General features: G+C 41.3%; 1 protein-coding gene across 27 annotated transcripts in view; it reads right to left on the reverse strand.

Annotated features, from left to right (window-relative positions):
* Positions 1–18,426, reverse strand: part of AOPEP (aminopeptidase O (putative)) — a 412,311-nt gene that overhangs the window by 332,494 nt on the left and 61,391 nt on the right. For all 27 annotated transcript variants that reach the window (XR_012668547.1, XR_012668548.1, XM_075128662.1 and 24 more), the window contains one exon: positions 6,153–7,102. Coding sequence is in view for 25 of the 27 variants with exons in the window: in XM_075128662.1 (XP_074984763.1) it covers positions 6,153–6,955 (803 nt within the window). In the remaining 2 variants the exon portion in view is untranslated. The remainder of the gene's footprint in view (positions 1–6,152; positions 7,103–18,426) is intronic.

Genomic DNA, 18,426 nt, shown 5'->3' on the forward strand with positions numbered 1-18,426 from the left:
GAATCAGTCTGAGAGTTGCTTAGACTCTTGGGTTCTATTCACTAATCTTGCTTGTGTGCAAGGCTACCCTGTTAATTGCATTCCCTTTTTTGCGGTAATGAGTGGGAAATTATCCTAGTTAGAGATGTTTAAAAAGTGAAAACCTATTTTCATGAAAAAATTTCTGATGTTGTTTTAGTTTCAAAGTATTTGAAACTGATCCATTTTTCATTTTTAAAAATATTTTTATATTTTTTTATAAAAAGTATTTTTATATCCCCAATATTTACATAGAAATCATTATCAAAAATATTACCAAAATACTGTGAATTCCTAAAACCCTCAGCACAGCTTCAGAGCAAGTAAGATTATATTAGAGAACTTTCTAATCTAATTTGTTCCTTCTTCCTCTCCTCGATTCCATCTTATCTCTTCCTCTTCCCCTCCCTTTTCAGAAATCCACAATAAGCAGATACAGAAAATGAACAGTTGGCTAGATTAGACAGATCTGAAGACAGCAATCTACCCAATAAGCAACTGCCAGACCTGCTAAGCCTCAGACTGGATTTTGAGGGCTATCATCAAAACCCCGGGGTACATTAGACACAAACCAGATTTTGGACCCAGTAGGGAGGAATATTTTACAGAACCAATCCAAACTTTCAAAATGTTTTGGTTCATAGTTTGGATTGGCTCTCATTTTATTTGAATCAGTATATCCCTTCTTAGATTTTTTTAAGTCTACTCAAAGTGTTGTTCCAAGCCTGGCCTATAACCATGACAATGTCTAACTGAATGATGGAAAAGAGCTATTTCTCATTTGGTGTACAACCCACAGACCTTCCTGCAGCCATATGGTAGCCTCTCAATTTCTTCAGAATTTGAGTTTTCTTTTTTAATAATGATTAAATTTCTATCCTCTTTTCTGGCTGTGAAGCCATCCTTCAGAATGCAAACCAATGAAATAGTGTCTGCTTGATTCTATAGATAGACTGCCCCAAAACACAGCTTATAGTTCTGAGTGTGCACTGTCTCCGTATAAAGACCTCTCAACAGTCCTGGGTTGTGTGGGACCAACTGGCTTTGACCTACAAAATACCCTGACCCAGCTGAAGCCACTCCTGTCCTGCAGGCCTGACTGGGCTCAGCTCCCCAGCACAGGCCTTGAAACTTGGCCCCTGGCACATACAGTTGCAGGTCCATTCACTCAAATCTGGCTTGGCAACCCACCTCTCTCCCACATCAGGGGCACTGGGCCAAACCTGAGTGGCATTACAACCAGTGCATCAGGGGCCAAGCCCAGTCAGCCCCATGGGACAGGAGCTGCAACGCTGCCTCTGTGGGGTAAGTACAGGGCAAGCTCCCTTTGAAACCACAACTCTGGTGCCTTCCACCCCCACAGGGGCAGAACCTCCCCCAGCTTTATTAACTTTAAATGTTAGGAGGTATGCATATATTTCAACAATGTTTTAACTCGGAACCGTGATGATAATGTCACGTGTCTAATCAGTCAGAAACTACTTCTTGACTATTTAAGAATAATAATAATAATATATGCTGAAATATGTTACTTACAAGTATCTAAAATATTAAAATTAGGAGTGGAGCAGAGACCTTTGGCTGCAAATGCCAGGAGAGCAGAAGATAGTCATGGGCCTTTGTCTGCAGCTCCCACAAGACCAGAGGTCTTGGGTGCAGTCATGAAGAGAAACAGAATGTCTTTTCTGTTTTCAGATTTCCCAAGTGTTTCAGTTATCCCTATGCTGAAAAATCCAGACAGGCCTTAAAATTAATTTGATGAAAGGTTCAGACACTTTCAAAGGGACAGAAATATGTTTGCAAACACATCACAAACTGAACCCAAAAGACGAGATGAACAAGATTTATCTAGAATTGACGGACTCACAATGTTCCAATGCATATTTCTTGAGAGAAGCTTACTGAATTTCTTTATATACCAGTATGCTTGACCAACAATAGATATCCAGAGTTACATAAGAGGACTGCTATTTGGAAACATCCTCTTTGGAAATACCAGCCAGCAGTTCTTTTCCGTTATGAATCTGAACAACTGCAACAACCATCCTAGCAACCTACCTGCATCACATAATGTTTTTGTCTTTAAAGCCTTCGGTTGCAAAAAAGCAGTGCTACTCTTTCCTTTTAACATTCCTTCCAATGTAACTCTCAAGCACATTTTGCCCCTCTAGATGTTTTGTAGAGTATTATGTACATTTACTGTGCTCTGTAAACATAAACTGTATGCATTTACCTTTGCTTAAAGTTACATGTAAATCCATTTGTGAATTAGATGTAGCCCTCAGGCTCCTGGCAAGCCACTCAGTTCTGAAAAGGTTCTGCAGCACTTTTCTACTAATTCTTTGGCTCTTATTACAGTAGATGCATTGTGGTCTAACAATGTGAGCAGAGAACTGGGAAACAGGACCCTTAAGTATCCCCAGATCTGCCACTGACTTCTTCTGTGACCTTAAGGTACTCACAATCTCCCTCTACATCAGTTTACTACCTGTAAACTAGGGGAAACACTAATTTATATACATCAAAGGGGGAACTGTGTGAATCAATTAATATTTGTAATGCACTTGAGAGCCTCTGCTGAATTATTTGTTAATAATAATAATTATTAAAATAGAGATTTATGCTGAAAGTAGCAAACTTTACAGCTTGCACAAAGACAAAAAGGGGTAGAATGCTTTTAAAACATCTTGTCCAATACTTTACATAAAAAATTAGCTGTAAGTGATCTCAAAAGATCCACAAATTTGATTCAAATAAGTCCAGAAACGTCAAACTTTTTGAACTCCTTGGTTCTAGAGCAGGGGTTCTCAAATTTCATTGCACCGCAACCCCCATTCTTACAACAAAAATTACTACACGACCCCAAGAGAGGGGGACGAAGCCTGAGCCCACCCAAGTCCCGCCACACTGGGCGGGGGGGCCCAAAGTCCGAGTCCCACCACTCCTGGCAGGGTGAGAGGGCAAAGCCAAGGCCCAAAGGCTTCAGCCCCAGGCAGGGAGCCTGTAACCTGAGCCCGCCACTCAGGGCTTGGGCTTCGGTCCCAGGCAGGGGGGCACGGGCTTTGGCTTTACCCCCAGGTCCCAGCAAATCTAAGCCAGTCCTGGCGACCCCATTAAAATTGTGTCGTGACCCACTTTGAGGTCCTGACCCACAGTCTGAGAACCCCTGTTCTAGAGATTATGCTGAATATCCTTGTTTTATTTTAAACTGTCATTATAGACAGAAGAACTGACTAAAATGCTATCATTTGACCCAACAAATATGTTACTTGTATGTATTCAGAGTCCTGTTGCTCCTTTATTATGAAAAGTAAGGTTTTTTATTGCTAGAACAGTTCTGAGAAAGTAAGGTGATTTCTGTTGCAGATATACATCAAACGAATTGTAAAATAAATTCCAACTGAAATTTCTTTATTAGAGTGGATAAAGAGTAAAGGCAGAAGGAACCTGTGTTGACTTTCACACTTCAGGTTTAATTTGCAAAGCTGGCAGTTGTGAAAATCATAATTTTTTTAAACTGAGTATATTTAATATGGAATCATTTACTTAAACAATAAGCATGGAATCCTAAAATGAGATTTTGATAGGTCCTAAATCTACGAAATACTTGAGCCTAACATTAAGTATGTGAGTAGTCTCACTGACTTCAGTGGGGCTAGTCACATCCTCAAAGCTTGGGAGGCCTCACTGAATTGGGACCCTGGTCACTTTTCCCACACTTCAAGTGATATTTTATTTTATACATACTTTTATCTTAATAAGGATACTGTTGCAGACTTCTGGGAAAAGGCAAGAACAAAAAAAGGCAAGCCTGCTTCTCTTTTTTGCCCTATAATCTATTGCTCTTGTAGGAAGCCTCAAAAAGGCAGCTGTTTTTAACATATAAACCCAATGTCTTGGGGCTGGATGGAAGCTCCTACTGTGAGCATTAATGCATTTTCTAGTATCAAAGTATTAAACAGTGAATCACTGAAATTCCATGTGTTCAGGCCTTGCTTTGTAAAAAAAGGAATGCAACCCATTATGCATTATTTAATTTCATTGCACATATACTCATCTGAATCCTGCCCACTAATCCTAATCACACTGCTTAAATAGATTTTTGTGACTCATGACAGAAACAGAAGTATTTAAAAAAATTTTTTAAAAGGTGATATAATATTTATTGAATACTACATCTTCAAAGCATTGTACAAACAAACTAGAAGATATTGCATTTGAAATGACTACAGAATGTCTGTTCCTTTATATTCATTCAAGCAATTTTTTGGAAGATTGGAACCCTAGACTGTAAACTCCTTGGAGAAAGGATTGACATTTTATCTGCCTATACAGCATCATGCACATATGTGGCATTGTAGAAGTAATAAAACACTGTAACATTATTCCTCCCACCCCATATTCTATTAATTGATTTTATTTTTTAAATGAAAACAGAAAGAAAAAATAAATAATGACAAAGTTCTATGTGGTGAGGAAAGGAGTTAATCCCTATATTTATAGATGTATCATCTGTAAATCTCATTTCACAACATTTGAAAATAAGGATTCTAATAACTCTTCGTGATCTGAAAACTTGTGATAGGAAATAGTTTCTGGAATACAGCAATTAAAAAATCAACCTACAAGAGACAGAAAAAAAAGCTACAATAGACTATTTCCATCAATCTTTCTGATAAAATGATCACCACATTATCTTTTCCACTCTACAGAAGCATGAAAGCCTTCACACTTCTGTGGAAATCCCATGAGCTGCTTCTAAATATAAGCAGCAAAAACTTCACTACTAACCCTAGGAATCAAATGGGGGGAAAAGATTAAAAACTAAGAGCACTTAGTGATTTAATCTATAAAAATGTCCCAAATGTTCAAAACATTAACCTGGAATAACAACCAAAAAACACTTCTAAAAAAGTCTGATGCTACCTGGTGTCCAGAAAGTTATAAAAGCTAAAATGAAGGACAGAGAGCCACTGACACACTTGTAGGATAACAAGCAACTCAACCTCCTCATGCTTCACTCAATACAATGGTAAAAAATGCATGACCTCACTTCATAAAGGTGCCACATCAAATGAATATTCCTTCGGGACCAGAATTATCTACTGATTAGTAATGAATATGAGCAAACATACTCTTTGCTTAAAGCTTGAGTAGGTTCAGTATTAAAATTGTCCAAGTGCTTTATGCACAATTAGAGGGCCAAATTCTGACTTCAGTGAAGTGACTCAATTTCCACTAGTGTGGCTGAGATTGACTGACTGCTCAGACTCTGTTTTGTGGAAGAGTAACAAGAGTTTACTGGAATCTGGTTCCCTACCACCGTCAAACTTGATGGCACAGTAGATTTCTTGTTATTTCTCAACTATCTCCACTGAAGAATACAACTATTGAAATCCCATTTTAAATATCACGATCCAATGAAATTACAGTTCATGTAATTGTAAACCTAACTTTAAGTACTGTACAGCGTCATGTACACTTACAATGCTATATAACAACCAAATCTCCACTCAAATTGCAACTCACAATTTACCTGCCATCAGCAATGTATTTTATATTATGCACAAAGGGGATTTTAAAAGTTGGTTAAGAGAGACTAAACAGGAAAAGATTCTAACTATAAACTCAGTACAGAATTAATAAATGACAAAAGGCTAGTTTGTGAGATATTCTATTCAGTATTACAGATACAAATTGTTATACTATATGATCAGTTTCTTATGCTAGGAAGGAAAAAGAACGCAGAATACTAAGGTGAACGTATCTGTCATTTATACATTCTCTTCCCCCACTACTGCCTCATCGCACTCTCTGCCCCTCCCCCTGGACACATACCACCTTTACCCAACATGCAATACAATCCATTACTTCCAGACCTGAATATGCAAACTAGATAAAGGCAATCATTTGATCCAGGATTAAGGAATGTAATCTTGTTAGGGTTTTGTCTGCCCTTCAGTTTACCTACTTTACTGATCCAGTAGAATTCAGACTAAGGATGAAAAGAAAGCAGTGAAAATGAATGTTTATCTTCTTTGCACAGTTAACGCATTTAATGCATCACTCTGAATTCTTCTCTCCCTGCATATAAAATTAACATGTGTACAGCTGTAAAGCCAATAGTTACATACCTGCCACTCTGGTCTGTGGTCCATGTAACTGATCTTCCCTCTGGCTTTGTTTTGTACCATATCCTTATGGCATGAGGAAAGTCTCTTGGTGCTTGAACCTCTGCTTTCCTTATCTCCAAGCTCCAAGTGCCAGTGGAAAACAGAAGCTCTCCACAACCAGGCGCCTGGCTGCAGTAGGTGTAATAATATAGCTGTTCCCTCCAATGATCCGCAGGTAAAGTCACAAGTTCATGTACAATCTGATTCCTAAGATTTCTCAGCTCTTCAGCATCAGTTAGCTTGGCAGACCTTGTAAATTTTTCAATACCTGGCACAGCAGCAACATCTACCTCCTCGACCTTTAACACAGATAAATCACAGCAGTCCAATACCAGCAAAAAATCTTCACTCCCATGAGTCTCTATGTCACAGCAGTTCTTTGAACTAGAAATCCCAGAAGCCTGTTCCCCGTTGCTATGGTTACCATTTTTATCAGAAGTATCTTTTTCACCTTTAGCACAGACTGAAAAATCATTATATCCTGTTTTAGATGAGCGGGCACTTAGATTTGTCACAGGACTGTGACAAGGTTCAGATGCCCTAATTTTGAATGTTTCATCTGACTGTGAAAGACAGGCTCCTTCCCCAGCACTGCCTCCTTTTTTGCATCGGCTCCCAGGCTCAAAAAAGAGAACTATGGTGCCTTCAATAACTTGGCTTTTAAAATCCACATCTAAGTCCAATACATAATGCTTTACAAGCATGTGGCGTGTGTTGGCCATTAGGGGCAGGTCATCCTTAGCAGGATCTAGCTTCGTCTCCATGTTCCAATTTGCTAGGCAACGGCTTTCAAATTCTTTGTCATTTCTTACATAACGTTTCCAGGACTTTCAGCCTCCCCGTGGCATAAATAACGATTGGTTCATATAAGTTAGTGTAGTGAATTGCAGTTCCACCACTTCTCTCTTACTCTGTAGAAGGGAAAACAAACAAAGAACATTTTAAACAAGTGTTCTGAAATGGATGTATCTAAAAGTTAATAAAAATAACTGTGCTGTAGTTATTAGAATTTCTGTGGACAAATATTGAATTCCTTTGTTTATACTGAGGTAGTGAGCATATTGCTCAAGAAAAGATTTCAGGATCTGGCAACTAGAACAGCAGGCAGTCTAATCTATATGACAATCATAGAAGATGTCCAAGTGAACAGATTTCTCAAAATATTAGTTAGTTAACTAAAGGAAATGAGCTTTAACAATACAGCCTCCTTAATGACACTTTCTTTTCACTGGCAACCCTTTGAAAAAGATAAATTTTTATGCAAGATCAAACTTACTTTATTACAGCATATCTTGTTTTTAAAGATGCTAAACATATCATTTCTAATTTCTTGCTTCAAATGACAGCGATTATTTTTCTACTATGATTTTAAGTAACAAGTACGAAAGAAGGCTAAATGGCCTCATATGTTTTATACTTTGAGAGTAATAATTTAATATATACAATGTAACTCCAGGGATTAATGTACTTTCTATATTACAACTGCTTTCATATCAGCACTTCTAGTAAATTACAAGAAAATGAGCCAATTTACCAGGAGTGCATTCTAAGTATTCCTCTGAGATTGCTCATGGAGATTTTTCAAATGTATAGTTAGATACTCAAGGTATATCATTACATCTTAATAGCTGGAAACCCATTAACATTCTGGATAATAGCCTTCTTATGGCAAACAAAAGGTCTTCTCACTGGAAAATATGCAAATACCAATACAAGGGAGAAAAACATAAAAATGCATCAACATCTGTAGCAATAAAAGACAGAAGTTCTTGTTCATCATGGAAGTTTTAAACCAATACATACTTTGTTCTTGCAACATAGTGATTGAGACAACATTCAGATTGTACAAAATCATTTAGCTCACTGATGTTTTCTTTGTTGTAACTGAATATTTTCTAGCACGTTCTATTTCTGTCCATTTATTGAATATATAGTAAGAAACCTTAGAGACAAGAAATTGAAAACCTTGGCTCAAACTCTTAGTGCAGCTTCTCTAGGGCAGACTTGCTCAGAATGAGCTTTGAATTTCTGTGTGCATTCTAGGTTTATTTGTCAAAATATACTTGGTGGTTGGCTTTGTTTTCATATCAAAGATTACTACTTTACATCTCTATTACTCAGGCCTGGTCTACAGTACGCGGTTATTTCAGAATTAGCCAAGTTAATTAGAAATAAAACTGATTCCATCCACATGACCAAACAGTTTTTTTCTATTTAAAGGGCTCTTTAATCCGATTTCTGTACTCCACCTCGGCAAGTGGAGTAACGCTAAAATCGAGATCACAGTTCTGGGTTACAGGTACTGTGGATGTAATTCGACGTTATTGGCCTCTGGGAGCTATCCCGGAAGGCTCCCTTGTGACCGCTCTGGACAACACTCTCAACTCCGATGCACTAACCAGGTAGGCAGTAAAAGCCCCGGGAACTTTTAAATTTCATTTCCTGTTTGGTCACCGTCAGCACAGGAGACCATCAGCACAGTCCACCATCACAGGCAACCATGCAGAGTCCACCATCACAAGAGACCACGCAGTCCCAGATTTGCAGACGAGCTCCAGCATGGTCCGAATGGGAGGTACTGAATCTCATTGCATGTTGTGGAAACAAATCTGTTATGACAGAACGTTCCAAAAAAAGAAATGCGAATAAGTACGCTAAAGTCTTCAGGGCCGTGACAGAAAGAGGCTACTCCAGGGACACAGAACAGTGTCATGCAAAAATCAAGGAGCTCGGGCAAGCGTACCAAAAAGCCAGGGAGGTGAATGGGTGCTCTGGGTCACAGCCCCATACGTGCTGCTTTTACCATGAGCTGCATGCAATTATGGGGGGTGACGTCACCACTACCCCACTACTGTGAGTTGCACGGAGCGAGGAGGATGAGTTATTGGAGGAGGAGGAGGACGACAGTGCACAGACGGCAAGTGGGGAATCCATTTTCCCCCCAGCCAAGAATTAGTCTTCACGCTGGAGCCAATAGGCTCCCCCCACTCCCAAGGCGGGCTCCATGACCCTGGAGAAGGCACTTCTGGTGAGTGAGAGCCTGATCAGAGCCACGAGGTGGGTGGGTGGGTTGTTCGCACTGGGCTGTTCGCGTTTAGTTTAAAGGGCTCATCCCTGCTCAGAGCCTCATTGGAGCCACGTGGTGGGTGCGGGGGGGAAAAGGGGGTGTTGTGTGAAGCAATCATCCCAGGGAGCCTGCAGGCCCTCCTTTTATATGGCAAACCCACCAGGTATTGCTTGTTATGGGAAAGGGGGCCCGGCAGTTTGAAAACATTGAAATGAATGCGGAAGAAGCAGAACCCCGCATGCCCCAAGGGCTTACCATGGCTGCCTGCAAGCTGAATTCTGTTGCCCGACCGTGTGTGATGGTTTATTCACACCAAAGTGGCAGGCACTTCAGTATAAGAGACAAAATGCGACCTTGTACAGAAAGAACATGTGCTGTGTACTATGAATTGCCTGTTTCACTGAGAAAGAGTGTCCCCTTTGTTCTCTAAAATGTTATCTTTTAAAATACTACCCTCCCTTTTTCTGCTCCCGCAGGTGCAAATGTTTCAACGCGCCCCCTATCTACTCCGTCCCAGAGGCTGGTCCAGATTAGAAAGCAGAAAAAACGAACTCAGGACAACATGTTCGCCAAGCTCATGCAGTCCTCCCGCACTGATAGGGCCCAGCTGAATGCATGGAAGCAAACAATTGCCAAGTCCCGTAATGCGTTAAATGAACACGAAGAGAGGAGGGACGCACAGGATGAGAACAGGCAGGAAGCTATTGTCAAGCTCATGGGGGAGCAAACTGACTTGCTCCACTGTATGGTGGATCCAATGCAGGAAAGGCAGCAAGACCACAGACTGCCGCTGCAGCCCCTGTATAACCGCCCTCCCTCCTCCCCAAGTTCCATAGCCTCCTCACCCAGATACCCAAGGACACGGGGTGGAGAGTGGGGGAGGCTACAGGGACCCACACACTCAACCCCAGAGGATTGCACAAGCAGCAGAAAGCTGGCATATCTGAAATTTTGATTTGGTTTCTGGACTTGTCTTTCCCTCCTCCTCCACCCCCCTAACCCAATTCCCTCCCCCCACCCGGGTCTACCTTCTGATTTCTCTCAATGTGTTGTGCAACAAATAATAAAGAACGTTTTTTAAACAATTGTGACTTTATTTCCTTTCATGTATATAGGAGGCGGGTAACTTCAAGAGAAACAAACACAACTGTCACACCGTACCCTAGCCAGTCATGAAACTGGCTTTCAAAGCTTCTCTGATATGCAGCGCGCCCTGCTGCGCTCTTCTAATTGCCCTGTTTTCTGGCTGTGCTAACCTGACCACCAGGCGAGTTGCCTCAACCTTCCACCCCGCCATAAACGTCTCCCCATTACTCTCACAGATATTGTGGAGCACACAACAAGCAGCAATTACAATTGGAATATTGGTTGTGCTGAGATCTAACTGAGTCAGTAAACTGAGCCAGCGCGCTTTTAAACGTCCAAAAGCACATTCTACCACCATTCTGCACTTGCTCAGCCTATAGTTGAACTGCTCCTTACTACTGTCCAGGGTGCCTGTTTACAGTTTTATGAGCCATGGCATTAAGGGGTAGGCTGGGTCCCCGAGGATAACTATAGGCATTTCAACATCCCCACCAGTAATTTTCTGGTCTGGGAAGTAAGTCCCTTCTTGCAACTGTTCAAACAGACCAGAGTTCCTGAAGATGCGAGCGCCATGCACCTTTCCCGGCCATCCCACGTTGATGTCGGTGAAATGTCCCTTGAGATCCACCAATGCTTGCAGCACCATGGAAAAGTACCCCTTGCGGTTTACGTACTGGTCGCCCCGGTGTTCCGGGGCCAAGATAGGGATATGTGTTCTATTGCCCCGCCGCACTTAGGGAACTCCAGTGCATTAAAGCCATCCAAATGGTCTGCACATTTCCCAAAGTCACTACCCTTGATAGCAGCTGGTCAATGATTGCGTGGGCTACTTGTAGCACAGCAGCCCCCACAGTAGATTTGCCCACTCCAAACTGATTCCCGACTTACCGGTAGCTGTCGGTTGTTGCAAGCTTCCACAGGGCTATGGCCACTCGCTTCTCAACTGCGAGGGCTGCTCTCATTTTGGTGTCTTTGCGCTTCAGGGCAGGGGATAGCAAGTCACAAAGTTCCATGAAAGTGGCCCTACGCATATGAAAGCTTCGCAGCCACTGGGAATCATCCCATACCTGCAACACTATGCGGTCCCACCAGTCTGTGCTTGTTTCCCAGGCCCAGAATCGGTGTTCCACGGCATGAACCTGGCCCAATGCCACCATGATATCCCAATCGCCACATGCCGTGCTTCTAGGAACGTCTCTGTCCATGTCCTCATCACTATCGTAATCACGCTGTTGTCGCTTCCTCGTCCAGTTTTGCAGGTACTGCACATACTGCTGGATAATGCGCGAGGTATTTACAATGGTCAAAACTGCAGCGGAGATCTGAGCGGGCTCCATGCTTGCCGCGCTATGGCGCCTGCACAGGTAATCCTGGAAAAAGGGCGCAAAACGTAGGAAAGTAGAGTGGCAGTCAAGAGGTGCTGTTCGGTTCACGATAGCCAAAAAAAGGCAGGAAATGGTTGTCTTCTGTAGCTTTCACGGAGGCGGGAGCCCAGGACAGACAACATGGAGAAGCTAGGTAGTGCGGCAACAGCGGGAGAGCAGAGTTGGCGGCGGAAGCTGTGCTGCTCGGTTCACGATGGCCGAGCAGAGTTGGCAGCGGAAGTGGTCGATGAGGAAGAGAAAGAGTAGATACTTATAGAGATTACATAGAAAGACGAGAGGAAATGCGAGGTGATTCATAGTACCAGGAGAGAAGCGGTGCACCGTACTGCACTGTCTGCTGAAAGCAGTATGGCATCTGCACGCCAAAAAGGCGCAAAACGATTGTCTGCCATAGCTTTCACAGAGGGAGGAGTGACTGATGACACACACTCAGAGAATGTTTTTGCCCCATCATGTACTGGGAGCTTAACCCAGAATTCCAGTGGGTGGCGGGGACTGCGGGAACTGTGGGATAGCTACTCACAGTGCACCGCTCCAACATTCAATGCTAGCATCCGTACTGTGGACACACTCCGCCGAATTCACGTGCTTTAGTGAGAACACACAAGACCGAATGTATAAAATCGGTTCTGAAAATTCAAATACAATAATTTCTAAATAATTTTGTACTGTAGACGTACCCTCAGTCTTTTAAAAAATTGAACTAAGACATAAAATATTTTGGGGATTAGAAATTAAAGAAAGTGGGGAATCATGAGGACATCTAGCCCATTCTCTGCCAATGTAGGAATGTTCTCTACAACATTTGTCTAGTTTCTTTTAAATATCCAAAGTGTTGAGGCATCCCTTGGGATATTGTTTCACAGCCTTATATACCTCACTAGTCCAGAACACCTCAGAGAGATTTGTATGTGGATCTCCCACGGTCTGTGCAAAATAGTGGTCAGGATCAGATTCCTTTATTACTCCTTCCCTCTTTTGTGGGAACCCATGGAGTACTCTCTCTATTTGATTGGTATCCCAAAGGGAAGGGGAAGGCCAAGAAGGGACTAAATTGCCCCCCACACTTCTGCCCAGAAAACAAGGTAACATAGCATTGGGCTGTATTACCTTTTCCATGGCCTTCTCCCTTGGCCAAGGGGTGTTTGGGGGACAGCTAGAGCAAGTGGAAGCCCTGATTGCATGTCTCATGATCCCCTTTAGCACAAACCTTATACCATGCCATGGAACCCAAAGTTAACACACAAGGCCTTTTCCTTAGGAGGATCCAAGTAATTACAAAGAGCTGGGAGGATGGAATGACAGCTCATTTCATACTGGGTGTAACTATATCTAACCCCATGTTCAGAGAACATTTAGGAGGACACTCAAAATTCCTCACTGTATTTCCTTTCCTGAACTCCCTCCTGCAAGTATTTCCACATGGGAGAAGTTTTCCCTATTTTTCTTTCATTTAATTCCATTACTGGTAGTTACAGCCTCTTGTACCCTCCTCAGTTATCACATGGCTTCACGCAGTCTCAAACAGTTATGCTCCACAGCATTTTAGTTACCCACTTAGGCAAGCTATATGTACATTTAGCTCTTTTAGAACTCAAACTTGCATGGAATCCACTAGCACAGACTCCTGAGCCCATGCAGAGTCACAATGAAATAAATGCACCTTTGCACAAGTGTAGGGACCTACACTAGTAGATTCCAGTGCAAATCTGGCTCAGTACTTTGCCAATTTGGCTTCAACATTTTACCCCACCCTAGTTTGATCTGCTTAACTAGATACACATATGGCTCCCCATTACCATAACACCATGTGCCTTCTATTTAAAAATAAACAGAATCTTAGAGCTAGAACAAGAGTATTTAGTCAATATTGGTAACAAATGCCACAGACACATCCAGCAGGATGAGTATGGAGGATGGGCCTTGTTTATGAACTGTAAGAGAGCTAACAGAGCCATGACCACTATCTCTGTACAATGCCTTGGCTTGAAGCCTGACTGCAAATACAAGCAGGAAAGACAAAAAGTTCTATATGCTATTGTGGCGATACTGATTTTATGATTAATGCACTACACTGGGACTCACATAATCTGGGTTTTGTTCCTGACTCTACCACAGACTTTTGGCAAGTATCTTAATCTCTGTGCCTCAATTCTCCACCTATAATGTGAGAATGACAGGGACAGGGACATTAAGATGAATGTATTAATGCCTGTGAAATTCTCAGATACTATGGTGATAAGCACCATAGAAAATCCTACAATAATAAAAATAACATTGTAGTTCAGTGCACACAAACAAAAGGTAACATTTAATTAGAGGATTTATTAATGTATTTCTAACTATGTAATTAGTTACATACAGCAAGGTTAGGAGGAACCAAAGCACTGCACCGATAAAACTCAATTAAAGTATGAGTAAAATTCATTTGAATGAAAATTAAATCCATTTAAATCATTTTTACAAAAAATTATTATTTTAGGACATGAAATCTCAGATTCAAGGCAGTCACATGTTTCAATGCAGCAAATAAAAATGTGGGGATTCAGGTTAAGATGTTTCTGTTAATTGAGGTTGACATATATGATCACACGTCTCAAAAAAAAAAAAAAGTAAATAAGGTGAAAGTGTATTGCTTTTGTCTTGCCCCTCCCCATGACTTAGGCAACTGGTTTGAGCACCTTCCAAAAATTATAAAGTATGCACATCAAAACTCCCTCTCCTCCCCTTCTCAATCCCCCTCACCACAGTCTCCATCTTCCTTTCAAGGACTAGCTTTAGTTTATTTGGTATGTATGGGTTTCTGGGTCTTTGGGTTTTTTTTTAAATATAGTGCTATTGTGGGAAGTCTGGTCAAAGAAAGAGGTTCTATATTTTGTTCTGAAGATGATGAGATTCAGAGTCATCCTGATATCTTCCATGGGTTAGTTCCAGCTACATGGGGCAATCATGGAGAATGCACTATTTTCGGTGCATGACTCTCTCTCAAAGACAGTTCCATTTTTCCAGGGGAATGTGGATGCCATTGGAAGTCATGATCCCACCGAGTGAGGTGGTCCCTTAAGTAACTTGAGACAACCCTGGGATTCTGATGGGCAGAACTGAAACTTTAAACTTGACCCAGTATTAAACTGGGAGATGGTGAAGACAGAGCACTGGCGTGATGTGCTCATGGTAGTTTGTTTTACACAGAGACAGGCTACTACATTCTGAACCAAAGGTATCTTTTTTGTGGATTTTTGGTCAGACCCTGATGTTCAGAGAATTACAACAATCAACTCTCAAGGTCACATATCTGTGGATCACTGAGGTTATGTTCCGCTCTGACAGGAGGTGGTCATGTCCTCTTTCCAGCCATAGATGAAAAAGGGCATTTTTTACTTATGTGATTAAGTTACCCAGAAGCAAGGCAATGGACTTCCTTGGTAATCTGAGGGCAGACACCCTCATTGTTAAAACAGGGTGAGTTCTTTAAAGTGCTTCCCTTTCCCCACCATCACCACCACACTTGTTCAGGTATTCAGCTTCTACCAGCTTCTCTTCAACCACCTGCTGTTATCAGACATCAGACAGGTGCGGGGTGATGCTCTTTGCATTTGATATGAAAGTGATACAGAGCTGAATGCCATTGGCATATTGCTAGCACTTCAGTCCATATTGTCTCAACATGCCTTGGGTGCTTCAGAGAGAGAGAGAGAGAGAGAGAGAGAGAGAGAATGCACACAAGAAAAACAGGGAAGGGCATTAGTAGGGTTCCACAGGTAACACCTCTGGAGCTGGAGGAGAAGGTGTCCATCATGACTCTCTAGGTGAAGTCTGAGAGGAATGAATGAAGCCACATCAGCATAGTTCTGCTAACCAGGGGATAACTCTGAAAACTGACAACAGAATTCCAGGTTTGATAATATCAAATACAGCAGAGAGGTCCAGCAATATAAGTAGGAGTATCTGGCTCTTGTCCAGTCATGAGATGATCATCCAATACCAACAGCACCAATTCCTTTCCATGTACTGGCCTGGAGTTTAAATGGGAGGAGTCCAGAACATTGACTGTATATAGGTGGAGTTAGAGTCAAGCTTCAGCAAGCTTCTCAGTTAAATTGCTCAGCAATGGGAAGTTTGAGACCAATCAGTATTTGGAGATGTTAGCTGCGTGGGGGAATGGTTTCTCAGGTATTGGCCACAATATTGCACGCATTCATGGTAGATTTTCCTCCTCACCTACAAGGTTCTGATGACCTAAGTTCCTAGAAGATCCCAGTTGCTCTGAATACTTTTTCACGTGTTAAGGAGGGCCTTGATCACTAACAGATGGAGGTTAGATTTTCCTAAAGTGCCTCTAGAATTTCCAGATACAAGAATGGAAAGATTCAGGTAAGAAATGTATTGTGTTATTGTACCTATGTGCATTGCACAGTTCCTGGTATCCCGAGAGTCTGCCTGAACACAGATGATTTTTCTCTATAGTACTTAGTTCATAGGTCTTAGATACGTGTAAATAACATTTCAGGTACAGGGCCAACTTTTCTGCTTATGTAAACAGTCAGGGGCTCCATTGACTTCAGGGACGTTTTGTCCATTGGACACCCATAGAGAATTATGAAGTAAAGTTAAAATGTTTTGCTTCAGCTTTGTTATTTCCTGTAACAGCCCAAATTTTACAGAGTGACACAAAATAAACTACACTTGTGTAAACAATATGTATATACAGAGAATGCATATGTGAAGATGAGATTATAGCATGCTGTATAAAGATATTCTGTGGGCTGGCAATAAGAGCAAAAGCCTGAGCATTTAGATGATCCTGCGTACTAATTACAGAGAAGGCACTGATGCACTGTATAACAGAGGACAAATAATTTATAATGGCATTATGTTTTTATACCAATCTTCATAAGAGCAGCTCCAAGCATTTGCTAGTCATCAATTATCAGAAATCTGAAGTGAAATTCTGGCCCCATGAATTCAGTGGGAGTTTTGGCATTAATATTAAGTGAACCAGAATTTCATGCCTGGTTTCTAGCTAAACAGAAAACACCTGATCATCACAACGTAATTTTCCAAAATTTGAATTTAATAGGCAAACACTGGGAAGAGGGAAAACAAGCAAGCAACCAGAAAGTGGTACGGTTTATTTAAAAATCCTACTTAGACTGTAAGCTCCTAGATGCTACAACAATACCAACAAACAAACCAGACTTTCAACAGAACCCAGATCCAATTCTCACTATTTGCTATAAATTAGTCTATATCGCTTTCATTTCACGTTCTCTGTGGTTCACTTTTGGGGCATGCACAAAGTAAGTTGTAAGTGGTTTTCTTTGTGTATGTAGAGTGTAACACAGGGGGTAAGTTATTAGTGAAATTTTTTTGTAAAAAAAATGAGCACATTTTTATCTTTTGGTTTATTTAATTTCTACACAACTTTTTTTTTGCTTATCTCTGCACACATACAATTCAAATAAAAGCAACTCTAGGATATTAAAAGGCAATAATATAGCCAAAAGTAAACACTGAAAATGTGTAAAAACAGAAGCCCTAGAATTCCTAATTAAGCTGCACAGATGGCTATGAGGTAGGTATTCTAAAGCAATAGAGCTGAAATATTTTCTCATTGTAGACAACTCTTAAGAAAGACATGCTCTTATAGTCCACCACTTCCTCACTAAAGTCCAATTCAATACCTTTCCCTCTGACCACTATAGCATTCACTTCATGAAAATGGACAGTATTAGAGAGACAAAATGAAAATTAAACTGGCTTTAGTGTGATGGCTATGACTGCTTTGTTATATCCCCTCCCACTCATTTTGTACCTTGGTTGGTCATTTCCTTTCCCTGGATGTAGGAACCTTACATTTATCATTGCCAAATTTCCCCTTATTGCTTGCAACTACATGGCTCTGTCATTCTGCAATTTTAAAGCAGCCTTCTTGTGGGTGCAGAAATGTGGTGATTGTTTTACGTTTGCATTTAAGTTTTGTTGGTCAAAAAGCCTTTTGGAAATCCACAGAATCCAGAGCTCAGATACAGCTCCCAGAAACATCACACCCTGAAGTTCTCACAGAAGCAGCCTGTGGACCACTTGGAACTATTCTTAGTCCATGTTTGAGAACCACTGCCGAAAAGTATTAGACCACTGACAAAGTGAGGCACAGAGAGATGAAGCAACTTGCTGAAGATCATACAGAAAGTCAACAACAGAATCAATAACTGAAACCAAGTGCCTTGACTCTCAGTTACCTGTCTAACCTCGAAGCAATAGTCGCTCTTTGTGCTTCAGTGCATTTTAACAACATTTAAACATAAAATGAAAAAGGTGTTGTAAGTATTTAAATTGTATATGGGTGATCTATGTATGCAGTATGTATTTGTTGTTTCAAATAGTTCCCTATTTTCTCTCGCTATTCTTTTGATAAGGATAATTTTTTTTAGTAGTCTTCTTGGCAGGACATTCATCCAATAAAAGGAAAACAACAAACCTATGTAGGTGCTTGTAGATATATGCCTTAGCCTTCATTAGCTGCTCCTCTGGGACTAACACTATAGTCCTGGAATACAAAGCCCCATAACAGTGGTAATTTTAGAATGTTAAGTGTTCCTTTAATGCAGTGATCCCCCGCCCCCACCCCTGGAGCCAGGGCCAGGAGCTCGGCTCCCGGGGGAGGCACAGACAGCGGTAAGGGGGCCAAGGCTGG

This window comes from Caretta caretta, chromosome 5, assembly GCF_965140235.1.
Source record: "Caretta caretta isolate rCarCar2 chromosome 5, rCarCar1.hap1, whole genome shotgun sequence".
NCBI classification, from domain to species: Eukaryota; Metazoa; Chordata; order Testudines; family Cheloniidae; genus Caretta; species Caretta caretta.